Here is a 17,690-nt window from a genome sequence, read left to right as displayed (position 1 = left end):
GGAATCGTGTGCAAACCGTATAATGTCGTCCCTGCCTCCAACACCTTGTACACCCGTTGCTACAACTATTTGCACACACAAGCGCCTGGAAGACAGAGTGTACACTGTACGAATCCATCGCACCCTCTTGGGGCAGGTGCCTGCCAAATTCCAGGTGACACGCAAGAATATCTAACACTGCTTGCATGGCACTTAGAAAATGTGTGGCCAGTCGCTGTCTTGGATCGACAGCAGACTGCAGACAATCACTGTCGTACTCGCAGAGAAATTGTCTAAGTCCCACATGAGTGTGGCTTTGGTGTGTGTGAGCTGAGATGACAGGAGGTGTGTCCTCCCACTGAAGCGGCTGTGGAGATCTGTGGATTCCAGCTAGACACCATGTACTTTGTTTGGACAGACATGGACAAACAACTGCCCACTGTGACGTGTGTATGTCTGTTTGCTGTTATCAAGTGGACATAAATAAAAACATATATCACTGTGACGACGTGCTGCAGTGAGTGAGCACGCGCACAGTGCGCACACAGACAGGCTGCTCCCAGGTTGAAACGGACCATCAGATCAGAACACACAATAGGCGGTCTCACTGTCACATCACCCATGTGAGCTCTGTTCCACATGACGTGGTGTCCTGCGGCGCGCCGTCCACAAGACGCGCGCGTGGCTGGTTGGAGACACGCCAGCAGATGTGGACATGAATGAGACGAGCACACTGCTTCTCATTCATGTCATTTAATGACTGTGACCATGGGTCATTTACAAAGGAACAGTTGGATCATATTTGTATTGCCCGCTTGACAAATGCGGTGTTTTATATGGTGTGTGATTTAATTTTTTTTGTAATAATTCCATGTCCTTCTGGGTATGAGGCAGATTCCCACAGCTTTCAAAGAACAGCTCCATAGTGCAGTGGTGAAGTCTCTGACTAACAATCAGAGCTTTTGAACGGCACAAGTTTGCGTCCAGTGGGTCGTATGTTTTTTTTTTTTTTTTTTTTTTTTTTTTTTTTTTATATGATATGGAAGGTGCCTAAACATGGCTTTTAATACATGAGTATTATTGGAGTAAACCCTGAATATTTCCCAGTAAAATCCCAGTAAACAGATTCCTTTGCATTGGTTGTATGAAGGTCAGAGTACAACAACAACAGTGGTACGTTGTATTACAACGATTCTGCGCAACGTTGTTGCACCTTTCCCGCAACTCTACAGATTTCCATTGCTGAAATGTCAATTACTCATATTGCCACAGACAACGTAGTATGTTGCCACCATGTTGTGGAACTGTATGATTGCTGGCTGATATGTTTGTCAGGACTTTTAACCACCTGACATCCATGGACATGCCAGCGCATCTACCTGTACATGTTGTCATATTTCCATTCACAAACCATTGACAGAATCTCAGCGACTTCATTCAACCACTTGCTGAAATGACAAATTCAAATCTGTTGAATCCATCTGTCATCTAGACGATCATTTTTGACATCCATTTTAATCACTATGGATTTTATTGATCCAGAAAGGAAGTCGGCAGGTCACAGAGCCTTTTGCTATCGTGCACCCTGGTTGTGAAACAGCTTGACAGTTGAGATAAAATGGTCTGATTCTGTGTGCTTGTTTAAGTCTGGATTAAAGACTCACACTCATCACTCACTCATCTTCAACCACTTTTCCGGGTTTGGGTTGCGGGGGCAACAGCTCCAGCAGGGGACCCCAGACTTCCCTTTCCCAGACTTCATCTCTGACTGGGGGATCCCGAGGCTTTCCCAGGCCAGTGTGGAGATATAATCATTCCACCTAGTCCTGGGTCTTCCTCGGGGTCTCCTCCCAGATGGACATGCCTGGAACACCTCCCTAGGGAGGCGCCCCGGAGGCATCCTTACCAGATGCCCGAACCACCTCAGCTGGCTCTTTTCAACGCGAAGGAGCAGCGACTCTACTCCAAGCTCCCCACAGATGACCAAACTTCTCACACTATCTCTAAGGGAGACACCAACCACCCTCCTGAGGAAGCCCATTTTGGCCGTTGTACCCGCGATCTAGTTCTTTTGGTCATGACCCAACCTTCATGACCATAGGTGAGAGTAGGAACGAAGATTGACCAGTAGAACGAAAGCTTCGCCTTTTGGCTCAGCTTCCTTTTTGTCACAACAGTACGGTAGAGCGAATGCAATACTGCCCCTGCTGCACTGATTCTCCAGCCAATCTCACACTCCATCATTCCATCACTTGTTAACAAGACCCCAAGGTACTTGAACTCCTTCACTTGGGGCAAGCCCTTATTCCCTACCCGGAGTAGGCAATCCATCAGTTTCCTGCTGGTGTTCTCAGTTTGCACACTGTTGTTCCAATTTTTTTTTTCTTTTAAATTTTTTACATTTTTTAACTGTTTTACTGTTGGTTGGGTTGGCCTGAGGACTGGTCACTTTATTAGGCCTGTTCTGCTGATGTGGCCCTAGCCCTTGAGAAGCACTTGGGGGAAATCTATGTTGTGATTTGGTGCTATATAAATAACATAGAATTGAATAAAATTATTTAGCATCAGTAGCAGACAGGTAAGTGATATTATTTTGCAAACATGCTGGATTGGAATGTTCCAGATCTCTGCTATGTAGTTCCCAGTGGCTGGTGCTGCTATACTGTACAGCAGTTTATTTATTTATTTATTTATTTGTGATATACATAGTTTTAAAATCTTTCATATATTGCACTACTTTTATGTCCTGAAGACTTTGGTCAACTAATTTGGAAAGTAGTTTCTCCGTATGAATATGTGTATTCACTCAAGATTCGAAGAATTTCTAACACATTTCATATTTTCAGCTTTAGAGTTAAATTACATATTTTAAACGTTGTTGACAAATGTTTCACATTCAGAAAGAGATTGAGATTATACTACAGTAAAGCTCGCCTAAACCGTCATCACATACAGTAGTTTTCAGAATAATAGTAGTGCTATGTGACTAAAAAGATTAATCCAGGTTTTGAGTATATTTCTTATTGTTACATGGGAAACAAGGTACCAGTAGATTCTCACAAATCCAACAAGACCAAGCATTCATGATATGCACACTCTTAAGGCTATGAAATTGGGCTATTAGTAAAAAAAAAAAAAGTAGAAAAGGGGGTGTTCACAATAATAGTAGTGTGGCATTCAGTCAGTGAGTTCATCAATTTTGTGGAACAAACAGGTGTGAATCAGGTGTCCCCTATGTAAGGATGAAGCCAGCACCTGTTGAACATGCTTTTCTCTTTGAAAACCTGAGGAAAATGGGACGTTCAAGACATTGTTCAGAAGAACAGCGTAGTTTGATTAAAAAGTTGATTGGAGAGGGGAAAACTTATATGCAGGTGCAAAAAATTATAGGCTGTTCATGTACAATGATCTCCAATCCTTTAAAATGGACAAAAAAAAAACAGAGACTCGTGGAAGAAAATGGAAAACAACCATCAAAATGGATAGAAGAATAACCAGAATGGCAAAGGCTCACCCACTGATCAAAGACAGTCTGGAGTTACCTGTAAGTGCTCTGACAGTTAGAAGACACCTGTGTGAAGCTAATTTATTTACAAGAATTCCCCACAAAGTCCCTCTGTTTAAAAAAAAAAAAAAAAGACGTGCAGAAGAGGTTACAATTTGCCAGAGAACACAACTGGCCTAAATAGAAATGTAGGAATATTTTGTGGACTGATGAGAGTAAAACTGTTCTTTTTGGGTCCATGGGCCGCAGACAGTTTGTGAGACGACCCACAAACTGAATTCAACCCACAGTTCACAGTGAAGACAGTGAAGCATGGTGGTGCAAGCATCATGATATGGGCATGTTTCTCCTACTATGGTGTTGGGCCTATATATCGCATACCAGGTATCATGGATCAGTTTGGATATGTCAAAATGCTTGCAGAGGTCATGTTGCCTTATGCTGAAGAGGACATGCCCTTGAAATGGGTGTTTCAACAAGACAATGACCCCAAGCACACTAGTAAACGAGCAAAATCTTGGTTCCAAACCAACAAAATTAATGCCTGGCAGATGTGAAAAAATCATGAAAAACTGTGGTTATACAACTAAATAATAGTTTAGTGATTCACAGGATTGCTAAAAAAGCAGTTTGAACATAATAGGTTTGAGTTTGTAGCGTCAACAGCAGATGCTACTATTATTGTGAACACCCCCTTTTCTACTTTTTTTTTTTACTAATAGCCCAATTTCATAGCCTTAAGAGTGTGCATATCATGAATGCTTGGTCTTGTTGGATTTGTGAGAATCTACTGAATCTACTGGTACCTTATTTCCCATTTAACAATAATAACAACAATAAGAAATATACTCAAAACCTGGATTAATCTTTTTAATCACATAGCACTACTATTATTCTGAACACTACTGTAAGCCAAATATTCACACTCACTGGACAAAAGCAAAAGTCCCAATGCTTTTGTATGGTTTTCCATGTAATAAACACCGTATATACTGGAGTTTATATAACGGATTTTCGCTCACATCTGACAAAATGTCCTGTCCGATCGCAATGTACGAGGGCTGTCAATAAAGTAACGGTCCTTTTTATTTTTTTCAAAAACTATATGGATTTCATTCATATGTTTTTACGTCAGACATGCTTGAACCCTCGTGCGCATGCGTAAGTTTTTCCACGCCTGTCGGTGACGTCATTCGCCTGTGAGCACTCCTTGTGGGAGGAGTCGTCCAGCCCCTCGTCGGAATTCCTTTGTCTGAGAAGTTGCTGAGAGACTGGTGTGTTGTTTGATCAAAATTTTTTCTAAACCTGTGAGACACATCGAAGTGGACACGGTTCGAAAAATTAAGCTGGTTTTCAGTGAAAATTTTAACGTCTGATGAGAGATTTTGAGGTGAGACTGTCGCTTTAAGGACTTTTCACGGTGCAAGACGTCGCGCAGCGCTCTCAGGCGGCGTCAACAGCCTGTTCAAGCTGAAAACCTCCACATTTCAGGCTCTATTGATCCAGGATGTCGTGAGAGAACAGAGAAGTTTCAGAAGAAGTCGGTTTCAGCATTTTATCCGGATATTCCACTGTTAAAGGAGATTTTTTTAATGAAAGACGTGCGGACGGGTCCGCGCGTCGGGACGCAGCCGCCGCGATGCTCCGCCACAGGAAAAACACCTCTGTTGAAAGCCTTAAGGACAAGTTGGAACATGTCCTGCCTGTTAAACAATTTCTCATATACTCACTCCACTGAAAGCCATCAAAAGCCGCCTGGATTTTACAAATGGTTATCAACACGGAGGTGTTTTTCCTATGCCGCCGCACCGCGTCGGCTGTGTCCCGATGTGCGGACCCGTCCGCACGTCTTTCATTAAAAAAAATCTCCTTTAACAGTGGAATATCCGGATAAAATGCTGAAACTGACTTCTTCTGAAACTTCTCTGTTCTCTCACGACGTCCTGGATCAATAGAGCCTGAAATGTGGAGGTTTTCAGCTTGAACAGGCTGATGACGCCGCCTGAGAGCGCTGAGCGACGTCTCACACCGTGAAAAGTCCTTAAAGCGACAGAATCACCTCAAAATCTCTCATCAGCCGTTAAAATTTTCACTGAAAACCAGCTTAATTTTTCGAACCGTGTCCACTTCGATGTGTCTCACAGGTTTAGAAAAAATTTTGATCAAACAACGCACCAGTCTCTCAGCAACTTCTCAGACAAAGGAATTCCGACGAGGGGCTGGATGACTCCTCCCACAAGGAGTGCTCACAGGCGAATGACGTCAGCGACAGGCATGGAAAAACTCACGCATGCGCACGAGGGTTCAAGCATGTCTGATGTAAAAACATATGAATGAAATCCATATAGTTTTTGAAAAAAATAAAAAGGACCGTTACTTTATTGACAGCCCTCGTATTTCCATTTAAAACCCTTCACATGTGCATGTCCAGACTGCTCACAGAGCCCAGTCGCAACAGAGGTACAAAATGAAGTTCAGCACTGACACTCGCCAATTTGAGGAAAGTGGTTACCGTATTTCCTTAATTAAAAGACCAGCCATTTATTTTTTCAAACTGTGCTCAGGCATGGGACCTAAACATAGCAGGGTGTAATTTATGACTGGTGATTATTAACATAATTTTGTGCTTGTTGCCTGCACTGTAATATGGTGTTAAGTTTCAGACATAACCATGGGTATGATGAACTAAAGAGCTTTAGATCACAGCCCACTGTGTGGCTGCGAACCCTCTCCGGAGCCTGATGTGCACCTGCTAAATGACTGAGATGGCAAAGGGCTGTGATTTGTCACTTTTATGTTTTCACTTTTGCAGTGTCCCGCAGATTACATTTTGATCATGGATCAAATATGTTTGGCAAAAGTCTGCAAATATGACCAACTTAACAACATGGAGTTGGAAAAGATGCTCAAATAACCCTCAATTCTTGGACCAAATTGTACGTACCATGGTGTTTGGAGCTCGTTGAAAAAGCCACTGTTCCTGCGGCAAATTGCATAAAGATGCGACAGAGAACTTTATAGGGTAATGTGTGCACTTCATCGTCATTGCATGGCCACAGAACAGGAGAAGCATGAATCAGGTTTCAAGATTTTAAGGTACCACGTATTGTAATCTTTTGTAATCTTTTTAAATACATAATGTCCAGCATTTATTTTAGGCAGACGTTTACTTCTTTCAGATGAAGTTTTGACCCGGTCATTAATTGAGACAGGTCAGGATTTAGGATTCCCTGTAGATCGTTTGGCACCTTCTGACTGTAAATAATCCATTACATACATTTAATGGATTTTGTCCGTTTTATACGTATAGCGGATTTTGTCCATTTCAGACATACGAGGTCTGTTAGAAAAGTATTGGACCTTTTTATTTTTTTCAAAAACCTGATGGATTTGAATGACGTGTGCTTGCATGAGCCAACCTTGAACCTTCATGTGCATGCGTGAATTTTTTCACACTTGTTGATTGCGTCATTTGCTTGTAAGCAGCCTTTGTGTGAGGATGGGTGTAGTCTCTCGTCATTTTTTCTTTGCAAGGAAATGGCGGAACGACTGGAGCAGCGCGACTGCATCAAATTTTGCCAGAAACTGGGCGACAGCCAGGTGGAAACCATTCGGATTATTCAGACGGCTTTCGGTGATGATGCTATGGGCATCACACAGATTAAGGAGTGGTACAACCGGTTTAAAGATGACCACACAACGGTGGACAGTGCACCGCGCTCCGGGCGGCCATCATCATGAGGAAATTATCGGATCACGCTGTGATGATGTGGGACTGTCGTGTGACTATCCGAGAAATTGCGGAAGAGGTGGACATCAGCACTTTTTCGGCACATTCCACTGTGACAGAAGATTTTTGTTGTGTGGGCCGCCAGAAGAGGAGGTACTGCTGGCCCACCACCAGAGGGCGCCCTGCCTGGAGTGCGGGCTCCAGGCACCAGAGGGCGCAGCCGCCTTACAGGAGCAGCTAGGGTGACAGCTGTCACGCATCACCTGCAACAGCTGTTACCAATCAGCAGGGGTACATCAGCAGGACGACGTCTCCACCTCTTTGCCGAGATATCGTTCTACCTGGAAGGTAATATTCTCAGCTGACTGCTTGACAGTAACCTTTTGTGATTTTTGTGAGTGATAACAGACCTTTTTTCCAACGAGAGGTGGAGGTAGCTTTCCTGCCGTGCGGATTACTGGGTGCAAACGCGCCCACCTTTAATTGTGTTTTTGTTCCTCGCCAGCAGTACCAGGTCCGACACGCGGAGGCAGTGGCCACCTGGGAGTTCGGGACTTGGCGGCTCCAGTATTCCCGGGGTCTGGTGGCGGAGGATATCGTGTGGTTCCGGTTCTGCTTTGGACAGGTGTCTCCTATCTTCGAGCCTGCCCACACAACACCTTTGTGAATTGATTCTGATCTATTGTTGTAATCTGTTGTATTTGTTGTGCACATTCACAACAGTAAAGTGTTGTTATTTGACCTACTCCATTGTCCGTTCCTTTGCGCCCCCTGTTGTGGGTCCGTGTACCGACACTTTCCCAACAATTTTGCCATGAAAAGAGTTGCAGCGAAATTCATGCCGATGGCTTCGGCACGAAGCTGATGGCGGAACAAAAGCGCCACAGTGTTGAAGTCTCACAGGACATGTTGTGACATGCTCACCTCTTCCACCATTTGGAAGATTCAGACAGCTTTCGGTGGCTTTTCAGTCATGTGACTATCCGAGAAATTGTATTTATATTTTTTTTAATCTTTTTTATTTATATCTAATTGTATCTCGTAATTAACTGAAATTTCTGATCCAGACAACCATATACCACTATACACACACGCGCGCGCACACACACACACACACGCACATATATATATATATATATATATATATATATATGTATATATATATATATATATGTATATATATATATATATATATGTATACACGAGGGTAGGCTGAAAAGTTCTAAGGCTCCCCATGAAGGAGTAATGTATTAACTGCATTATAGTGAGCCTCAGAACTTTTCAGCCTACCCTCGTGTATATATATGTGTGTGTGTGTGTGTGTATATATACGCACACACACATGCACGCCCTCGTGTGTCATTGTCTCAGTGTCCATGTTTGTTCGTGTTCAGTGAAGTGTCATGTCGGACACTGGAAGGTTTGGACGGGCTGAAGGAGTTCATCTACAAGTTGGCCGTCTCCATGAAAGACAACAGCCGCGGCTGTGGCAGCAAGTTACTGGGGAGACTGGTGAGTCCAACACATATGATGATGGACCTTTGTGTTCAGGAATCTGTGTTTAGTATGGTTTTAGTGACGTTATTTTTCTTCAGAATTGAAAGTTTTCCACATATTTCTAGAGCTGGTTGTGCAAATGGTGTTTTACCCAGAACACCTTTAAAATACATCAGAATTTCACATTATTTGCGGTTGAGTCTTTGTTTTTGTGTTGAATGTTGCCATGGCCACCACAGAATTCAGCCAGTAGGAAGTCTGGTTACGATGGTACCGTTAGGTTTGCGTCTCCCCAACCCGGTATCAGTGCTTTTGTATTCCATCGTGGAGTTTTTGGGCATGTTGATAAACCCAGAGACATGGTGTCATGCTGGCTAAGCTAAGTGTCCGGGTAGTGTATTTTGACATACTTACAGCTGCTGCATTGAACATGAAGTCACTGTGAGAATGTTGACTGAAGTCCCATCGACAAAAGTTACAGTATCCAGTGCAGTTCTCCATGAGTCCAAGCATGTTTATCATCGAAATACGACAGCAAACAGGTATTGGTATTGCAAAAGTTATCATTGCTATGTTAGCATGATGTTAGCCTCTCCTTGTTCATTTTATAACTTCAATGGTGGTTGAAAAACCTGTTGGTGCATTATTGCCACCAAGTGGACAGCAGTGTGTAGCAGGAAACTGACAAGCAACAAAGTAAAAGTTCTGCATCATATGTAGAGTACAAACATGGTTATGATTTTCTGCTGATTCTGTTTCTTTGCATCGGTTAGATTCCCAGGAGCTACTTTGCTCTTCAGGATGCAGTGATAAATGAGAAGCGGAGGAGGAGCGCTGAGGGTGAAGTCCAATACCTGACCGACAGCCAGCTCAACCAGCTCCTGGAAGACAACCCAGAAAGTGACATCAGGGACTACGAAGACCTGCAGACTGGTAATGCAGCTTACACCAGCCTGGCTCCTGATTTTGTTCATACTCGGCAGCTTAAACTCTGTGCTCACATAAGCTATGAATAAGGGTGACAAGTAGTTGGCGTTTGTTGCTTGATGGCCGTTCCCACAGTGTGGCCAGCTCGTGGTTAATTGGCGTTACTGTGCACAGTGTGTAATGATAAATGATAAAGGACAGGAAACCCGACACTGTGTCTAGGAGTTTCTCCTCCATACTTGACTGCTTAACTGAACCACAGTTCATTTGATTTGTTTCAGTCCGTAGGGTTCTGACCTTATAACGTTTTGCTTTGGTGTAGGCATTAAAAAATGAGTCACTTATTTTCTCAGGAATCTTGAGTTAATTGGACCTAATGGATCAAGCTGCTAAATGTGCTAACACTGTTAGCATGCAGTGTTAAATAAGACAAAGATTTTACTTGATGCAAATACTGCAGTGCATAATGATGACAGACTCAGGAGGATGTGTTCAGTGGTTCACTCAGTCCACGCAGATAGAGATTCCAGATCCTCACCCAGGCTGTCTTATCCTGATTTTTGATACAAATGTTATTGATGTCACCCCCCCCCCCCCCTTTTATTTTATTTACTATTATTTTTTGTGCATTTATGTATATATGTTTGGTTCCTGGTAAAAACAGCTAAAATGTTGCGTTTTCCCTGTATTTATGTTTATGGGAAGGAGACTTCATCTCTGGACCTCTGCTGGTTCTTGGTTGGTGTGTCTTTGGAATGGGCTTTGTTCAGCCACTGGTTTTCTTCACATTGTCTTTTACAGCCATCACCTTCCTGATTGAGACCGGGACCATGCTACACTTCCCGGACACCAGCCACGGACTCTGTACGCTCTACTTCCTATGTCCTGTGTGGCTGTCGGAGTGCCTGCAGAGGATCATTCACCTCAAGTCTTCTCGCTCTGTGGTGATTAACGGAGTCATCCGTGCTGAGGATCTCAGGGTGAGGGAGCGCTGCATGTTCACGTCTTCCACTTGGACATCTTATTGTGTCTTATGGATTATGCCTGTCTGTCATACAGATGTTGCTGGTCGGAACGGGCTTCACCCAGCAGATCGAGGAACAGTATTTCCAGTTTCTCGCCAAGTTTGAGATTGCTCTGCCTGTGGCTAACAACAGGTAAAAAAAAAAAAAGCCCAGTGCTCTGATTAAACTGTGTTTGAGCATTTCTACGCAAAGTGTGGAATTTACCAACCTGCACTAAATACTTTAGACTGAATATAGGATATATTCTGGACTAACCCTGCATGATGCCACCTACAGGTTTTCTGTCGAGACCCGGAAAAGTCGATATGAAGCCAAAATATTTTCTTGCCATGTTGGTAGTGTTTACTCTGCCTGCGTCCCAACCAGTCAAGATAAAGAGCTGGAGAGCAGGCGACATTGTGCATGACCTGAATGGGAAAAATAATGTTTGACCACGCCCCCATCTTTGAGTTACTGTCAAGCTAAGCTAACAGGCTAACTTCAATCAATCAATCAATTTTTTTATATAGCGCCAAATCACAACAAACAGTTGCCCCAAGGCGCTTTATATTGTAAGGCAAGGCCATACAATAATTATGTAAAACCCCAACGGTCGAAACGACCCCCTGTGAGCAAGCACTTGGCTACAGTGGGAAGGAAAAACTCCCTTTTAACAGGAAGAAACCTCCAGCAGAACCAGGCTCAGGGAGGGGCAGTCTTCTGCAGGGACTGGTTGGGGCTGAGGGAGAGAACCAGGAAAAAGACATGCTGTGGAGGGGAGCAGAGATCGATCACTAATGATTAAATGCAGAGTGGTGCATACAGAGCAAAAGAGAAAGAAACAGTGCATCATGGGAACCCCCCAGCAGTCTACGTCTATAGCAGCATAACTAAGGGATGGTTCAGGGTCACCTGATCCAGCCCTAACTATAAGCTTTAGCAAAAAGGAAAGTTTTAAGCCTAATCTTAAAAGTAGAGAAGGTGTCTGTCTCCCTGATCTGAATTGGGAGCTGGTTCCACAGGAGAGGAGCCTGAAAGCTGAAGGCTCTGCCTCCCATTCTACTCTTACAAACCCTAGAAACTACAAGTAAGCCTGCAGTCTGAGAGCGAAGCGCTCTATTGGGGTGATATGGTACTACGAGGTCCCTAAGATAAGATGGGACCTGATTATTCAAAACCTTATAAGTAAGAAGAAGAATTTTAAATTCTATTCTAGAATTAACAGGAAGCCAATGAAGAGAGGCCAATATGGGTGATATATGCTCTCTCCTTCTAGTCCCCGTCAGTACTCTAGCTGCAGCATTTTGAATTAACTGAAGGCTTTTTAGGGAACTTTTAGGACAACCTGATAATAATGAATTACAATAGTCCAGCCTAGAGGAAATAAATGCATGAATTAGTTTTTCAGCATCACTCTGAGACAAGACCTTTCTGATTTTAGAGATATTGCGTAAATGCAAAAAAGCAGTCCTACATATTTGTTTAATATATGCTTTAAATGACATATCCTGATCAAAAATGACTCCAAGATTTCTCACAGTATTACTAGAGGTCAGGGTAATGCCATCCAGAGTAAGGATCTGGTTAGACTCCATGTTTCTAAGATTTGTGGGGCCAAGTACAATAACTTCAGTTTTATCTGAGTTTAAAAGCAGGAAATTAGAGGTCATCCATGTCTTTATGTCTGCAAGACAATCCTGCAGTTTAGCTAATTGGTGTGTGTCCTCTGGCTTCATGGATAGATAAAGCTGGGTATCATCTGCGTAACAATGAAAATTTAAGCAATACCGTCTAATAATACTGCCTAAGGGAAGCATGTATAAAGTGAATAAAATTGGTCCTAGCACAGAACCTTGTGGAACTCCATAATTAACTTTAGTCTGTGAAGAAGATTCCCCATTTACATGAACAAATTGTAATCTACTAGACAAATATGATTCAAACCACCGCAGCGCAGTGCCTTTAATACCTATGGCATGCTCTAATCTCTGTAATAAAATTTTATGGTCAACAGTATCAAAAGCAGCACTGAGGTCTAACAGAACAAGCACAGAGATGAGTCCACTGTCCGAGGCCATAAGAAGATCATTTGTAACCTTCACTAATGCTGTTTCTGTACTATGATGAATTCTAAAACCTGACTGAAACTCTTCAAATAGACCATTCCTCTGCAGATGATCAGTTAGCTGTTTTACAACTACCCTTTCAAGAATTTTTGAGAGAAAAGGAAGGTTGGAGATTGGCCTATAATTAGCTAAGATAGCTGGGTCAAGTGATGGCTTTTTAAGTAATGGTTTAATTACTGCCACCTTAAAAGCCTGTGGTACATAGCCAACTAACAAAGATAGATTGATCATATTTAAGATCGAAGCATTAAATAATGGTAGGGCTTCCTTGAGCAGCCTGGTAGGAATGGGGTCTAATAAACATGTTGATGGTTTGGATGAAGTAACTAATGAAAATACCTCAGACAGAACAATCGGAGAGAAAGAGTCTAACCAAATACCGGCATCACTGAAAGCAGCCAAAGATAACGATACGTCTTTGGGATGGTTATGAGTAATTTTTTCTCTAATAGTTAAAATTTTGTTAGCAAAGAAAGTCATGAAGTCATTACTAGTTAAAGTTAATGGAATACTGAGCTCAATAGAACTCTGACTCTTTGTCAGCCTGGCTACAGTGCTGAAAAGAAACCTGGGATTGTTCTTATTTTCTTCAATTAGTGATGAGTAGAAAGATGTCCTAGCTTTACGGAGGGCTTTTTTATAGAGCAACAGACTCTTTTTCCAGGCTAAGTGAAGATCTTCTAAATTAGTGAGACGCCATTTCCTCTCCAACTTACGGGTTATCTGCTTTAAGCTACGAGTTTGTGAGTTATACCACGGAGTCAGGCACTTCTGATTTAAAGCTCTCTTTTTTAGAGGAGCTACAGCATCCAAAGTTGTCTTCAATGAGGATGTAAAACTATTGATGAGATACTCTATCTCACTTACAGAGTTTATGTAGCTACTCTGCACTGTGTTGGTATATGGCATTAGAGAACATAAAGAAGGAATCATATCCTTAAACCTAGTTACAGCGCTTTCTGAAAGACTTCTAGTGTAATGAAACTTATTCCCCACTGCTGGGTAGTCCATCAGAGTAAATGTAAATGTTATTAAGAAATGATCAGACAGAAGGGAGTTTTCAGGGAATACTGTTAAGTCTTCTATTTCCATACCATAAGTCAGAACAAGATCTAAGATATGATTAAAGTGGTGGGTGGACTCATTTACTTTTTGAGCAAAGCCAATAGAGTCTAATAATAGATTAAATGCAGTGTTGAGGCTGTCATTCTCAGCATCTGTGTGGATGTTAAAATCGCCCACTATAATTATCTTATCTGAGCTAAGCACTAAGTCAGACAAAAGGTCTGAAAATTCACAGAGAAACTCACAGTAACGACCAGGTGGACGATAGATAATAACAAATAAAACTGGTTTTTGGGACTTCCAATTTGGATGGACAAGACTAAGAGTCAAGCTTTCAAATGAATTAAAGCTCTGTCTGGGTTTTTGATTAATTAATAAGCTGGAATGGAAGATTGCTGCTAATCCTCCGCCCCGGCCCGTGCTACGAGCATTCTGACAGTTAGTGTGACTCGGGGGTGTTGACTCATTTAAACTAACATATTCATCCTGCTGTAACCAGGTTTCTGTAAGGCAGAATAAATCAATATGTTGATCAATTATTATATCATTTACCAACAGGGACTTAGAAGAGAGAGACCTAATGTTTAATAGACCACATTTAACTGTTTTAGTCTGTGGTGCAGTTGAAGGTGCTATATTATTTTTTCTTTTTGAATTTTTATGCTTAAATAGATTTTTGCTGGTTATTGGTAGTCTGGGAGCAGACTACCAATAACCACCTATATACCTGAACCCAAAGTCACACCCATTTTGGCATCTTTGCACTGGCTCACTGTCTCTGTGAGAGCAGATTTTAAGGTTTTGTTATTGACTTATAAGGTTGTTCATGGACTGGCGCCATGTTATATGGGTGATCTGGTGGAACTCTATGTGCCGGCCCAGGCTTTGCAGTCGCAGGATGCGGGACTTCTCTGTGTTCCCAGGGTGAAGAAGAAGTCAGCAGGTCAAAGAGCCTTTTCGTATCGTGCACCCACCCTGTGGAACAGTCTTCCTGCGACCGTGAGGCAGTCTGAGTCCGTGGACATTTTTAAGTCAAGACTCAAAACCTATTTTTATTCTCTTTCTTATGGAGAGTTTTTATTTTTATTTGTTTTATTCTTTTACTTCTGTTTTTATTTATGTATTTGAATTTTTTTTATTCATTTTTAATTATTTATTCAATTTTATTTTGACTTGTTTTATGTAAGGCGCCTTGAGACGGCTTTTGCTGTGATTTGGTGCATTAAGCTAATTAAATTAATTAAGTCATATTTTTGGGGACTGGACAGTGGTTCTTGTAATGGTTTACTTTGGTATAGTTATTAAAAGTTATGACTCTCTTATTTTCTCAGTACTTAAGAATTAACTGGACCTAATGAATCAAGCTACGGATAACTGCTAAATGCACCAACATTGTTGTGTGGACCGCTGAAGAGGAGGTACTGCTGGCCCACCACCACCAGAGGGCACCCTGCCTGGAGTGCGGGCTCCAGGCACCAGAGGGCGCTGCCGCCTCACAGGAGCAGCCGGGGTGACAGCTGACACTCATCACCTATGACAGCTGTCACCACTCATCTGATCAGCATCGGTATATCAGCAAGACGTCATCTCCACCTCTTTGCCGAGATATCGTTGATTTTTGTGAGTGATAGCAGACCTTTTTTCCAACGAGAGGTGGAGGTAGCTTTCCTGCCGTGCGGATTGCTGGGTGCAAACGCGCCCACATTTAATTGTTTTTTGTTCCTCGCCAGCAGTACCAGGTCCGACACGCGGAGGCAGTGGCCACCTGGGAGTTCGGGACTTGGCGGCTCCAGTATTCCCGGGGTCTGGTGGCGGAGGAAATCGTGTGGTTCCGGTTCTGCTTTGGACAGGCGTCTCCTATCTTCGAGCCTGCCCACACGACACCTTTGTGAATTGACTCTTGTCTATTGTTGTAATCTGTTGTATTTGTTGTGCACATTCACAACAGTAAAGTGTTGTTATTTGACCTACTCCATTGTCCGTTCATTTGCGCCCCCTGTTGTGGGTCCGTGTACCTACACTTTCCCAACAGGATATCTCGGCCACCGTCATGGATCCCGAGGGGCGTCAACCGGCTGTTGAACGGCCAATGGAAGAACAGGGCGCACAGGCGTCCGCAGGAGGAATGATCGGTGAGTTGCAGCGGATCCTCACCGCTTTCACGGCTCGGTTGGATTTAATGACCGAGCAGAACGTCCTCCTTAACCGCAGGGTGGAGGCTCTCGCCGCGCAGGTGGAAGCGCGCCCTCAGGGCGCTGCTGCGGCTCTCCCTCCTGTCGACCCTGTGCGCAATAGTGACGTTCCACAGGTCGTTCAACGACCCCTCCCACCTTCCCCGGAAGCATACATAAGCCCTCCAGAGCCGTACGGAGGTTGTGTGGAGACGTGCGCGGACTTCCTTATGCAGTGTTCGCTCGTCTTCGCACAACGTCCTGTCATGTACGCAACTGATGCCAGCAAGATAGCTTATGTAATAAACCTGCTTCGCGTTGAGGCACGCGCTTGGGCTACAGCGCTCTGGGAGCAGAATTCACGGCTCCTTCAGACATATGATGGGTTTGTGAGGGAGTTCAGAACAGTGTTCGATCACCCAAATAGAGGAGAGACCGCTTCAGCCGTGCTGCTGTCAATGAGACAGGGGCGCCGGAGCGCAGCTGCCTATGCAGTCGACTTCCGCATCGCGGCTGCGAGGTCCGGCTGGAATAGCACTGCCCTCCGCGCCGCCTTTGTAAACGGACTGTCATTGGTCCTAAAGGAGCACCTGGTGGCTAAGGACGAATCGCGGGATTTAGATGGGCTTATTGATCTCGTTATACGATTAGACAATCGGTTAGAAGAACGCCGTCGGGAACGAGACGAAGGGCGTGGCCGGGCACGCGCCGTCCCTCTCCCTTCCGGTTCCGACCGCGTTCCGCCCTCCCCACGCTCCACGGCCCCTACGCTCCGTGTGGTTACAGCTCCCCCTGCTGACGAAGCTATGGACACGAGCAGGGCCACATTTAGGGCACCAGATAGACAGAGGAGGCTGGCCCGCGGAGCGTGTTTTGTTTGTGGCTCGATAGAGCATCAGGTAAGAGACTGCCCCGAGCGGTTAAACACCAACGCCCGCCCCTAGAAACTGGGTTAGGGGTGGACCAAAACATTCACGTGGGACACACCCACATTGCCACACGACTCCCAGTTACAATCCTTTATGAGGATTTAACCCTGAAGGCCCCAGCACTGGTGGACACGGGCTCTGAAGGGAATCTGTTGGACAGCAGATGGGCCAGGAAGATAGGGCTCCCTCTGGTGGCGCTTACCTCGCCTGTGCAGGTGCGGGCACTAGATGGCTCCCTACTCCCTCCAATCACACATAAGACACTACCAGTGACTCTGGTGGTGTCAGGAAATCACCGGGAGGAGATCGAGTTTTTTGTGACTCCTGCTACCTCCCGTGTGATTTTAGGGTTCCCCTGGATGTTAAAACACAATCCCCGGATCGATTGGCCGTCCGGGGTAGTGGTGCAGTGGAGCGAGACCTGCCATCGGGTATGCTTAGGTTCCTCGGTTCCTCCCGGTTCCCAGGCTAAGGAGGAGGTCAGAGTCCCGCCCAATCTAGGGACGGTGCCGGTGGAGTACCATGACCTTGTGGAAGTGTTCAGTAAGGATCTGGCGCTCACCCTTCCCCCCCACCGTCCGTACGATTGTGCCATTGATTTGGTTCCAGGCGTTGAGTTCCCGTCCAGCAGGCTGTACAACCTCTCACGACCTGAGCGCGAATCAATGGAGACCTACATCCGGGACTCTTTAGCTGCCGGGTTGATCCGGAATTCCACTTCCCCGATGGGTGCAGGTTTCTTTTTTGTGGGGAAAAA

The 17,690-nt window shown here is 44.2% G+C and overlaps 1 protein-coding gene across 1 annotated transcript in view; it reads left to right on the top strand.

Annotated features, from left to right (window-relative positions):
* lrrk1 (leucine-rich repeat kinase 1) overlaps positions 1-17,690 on the top strand; it is a 387,270-nt gene that overhangs the window by 149,847 nt on the left and 219,733 nt on the right. The window contains 4 exon segments of the mRNA XM_034162532.1: positions 8,609-8,726; positions 9,485-9,644; positions 10,440-10,618; positions 10,698-10,795. Of these exon segments, the coding sequence (XP_034018423.1) occupies positions 8,609-8,726; positions 9,485-9,644; positions 10,440-10,618; positions 10,698-10,795 (555 nt within the window).

This window comes from Thalassophryne amazonica, chromosome 2 (assembly GCF_902500255.1).
Source record: "Thalassophryne amazonica chromosome 2, fThaAma1.1, whole genome shotgun sequence".
Taxonomy (NCBI): Eukaryota; Metazoa; Chordata; class Actinopteri; order Batrachoidiformes; family Batrachoididae; genus Thalassophryne; species Thalassophryne amazonica.
Note: the sequence above shows the minus strand (reverse complement) of the source record. Positions and strands in the feature narration are given on the sequence as shown.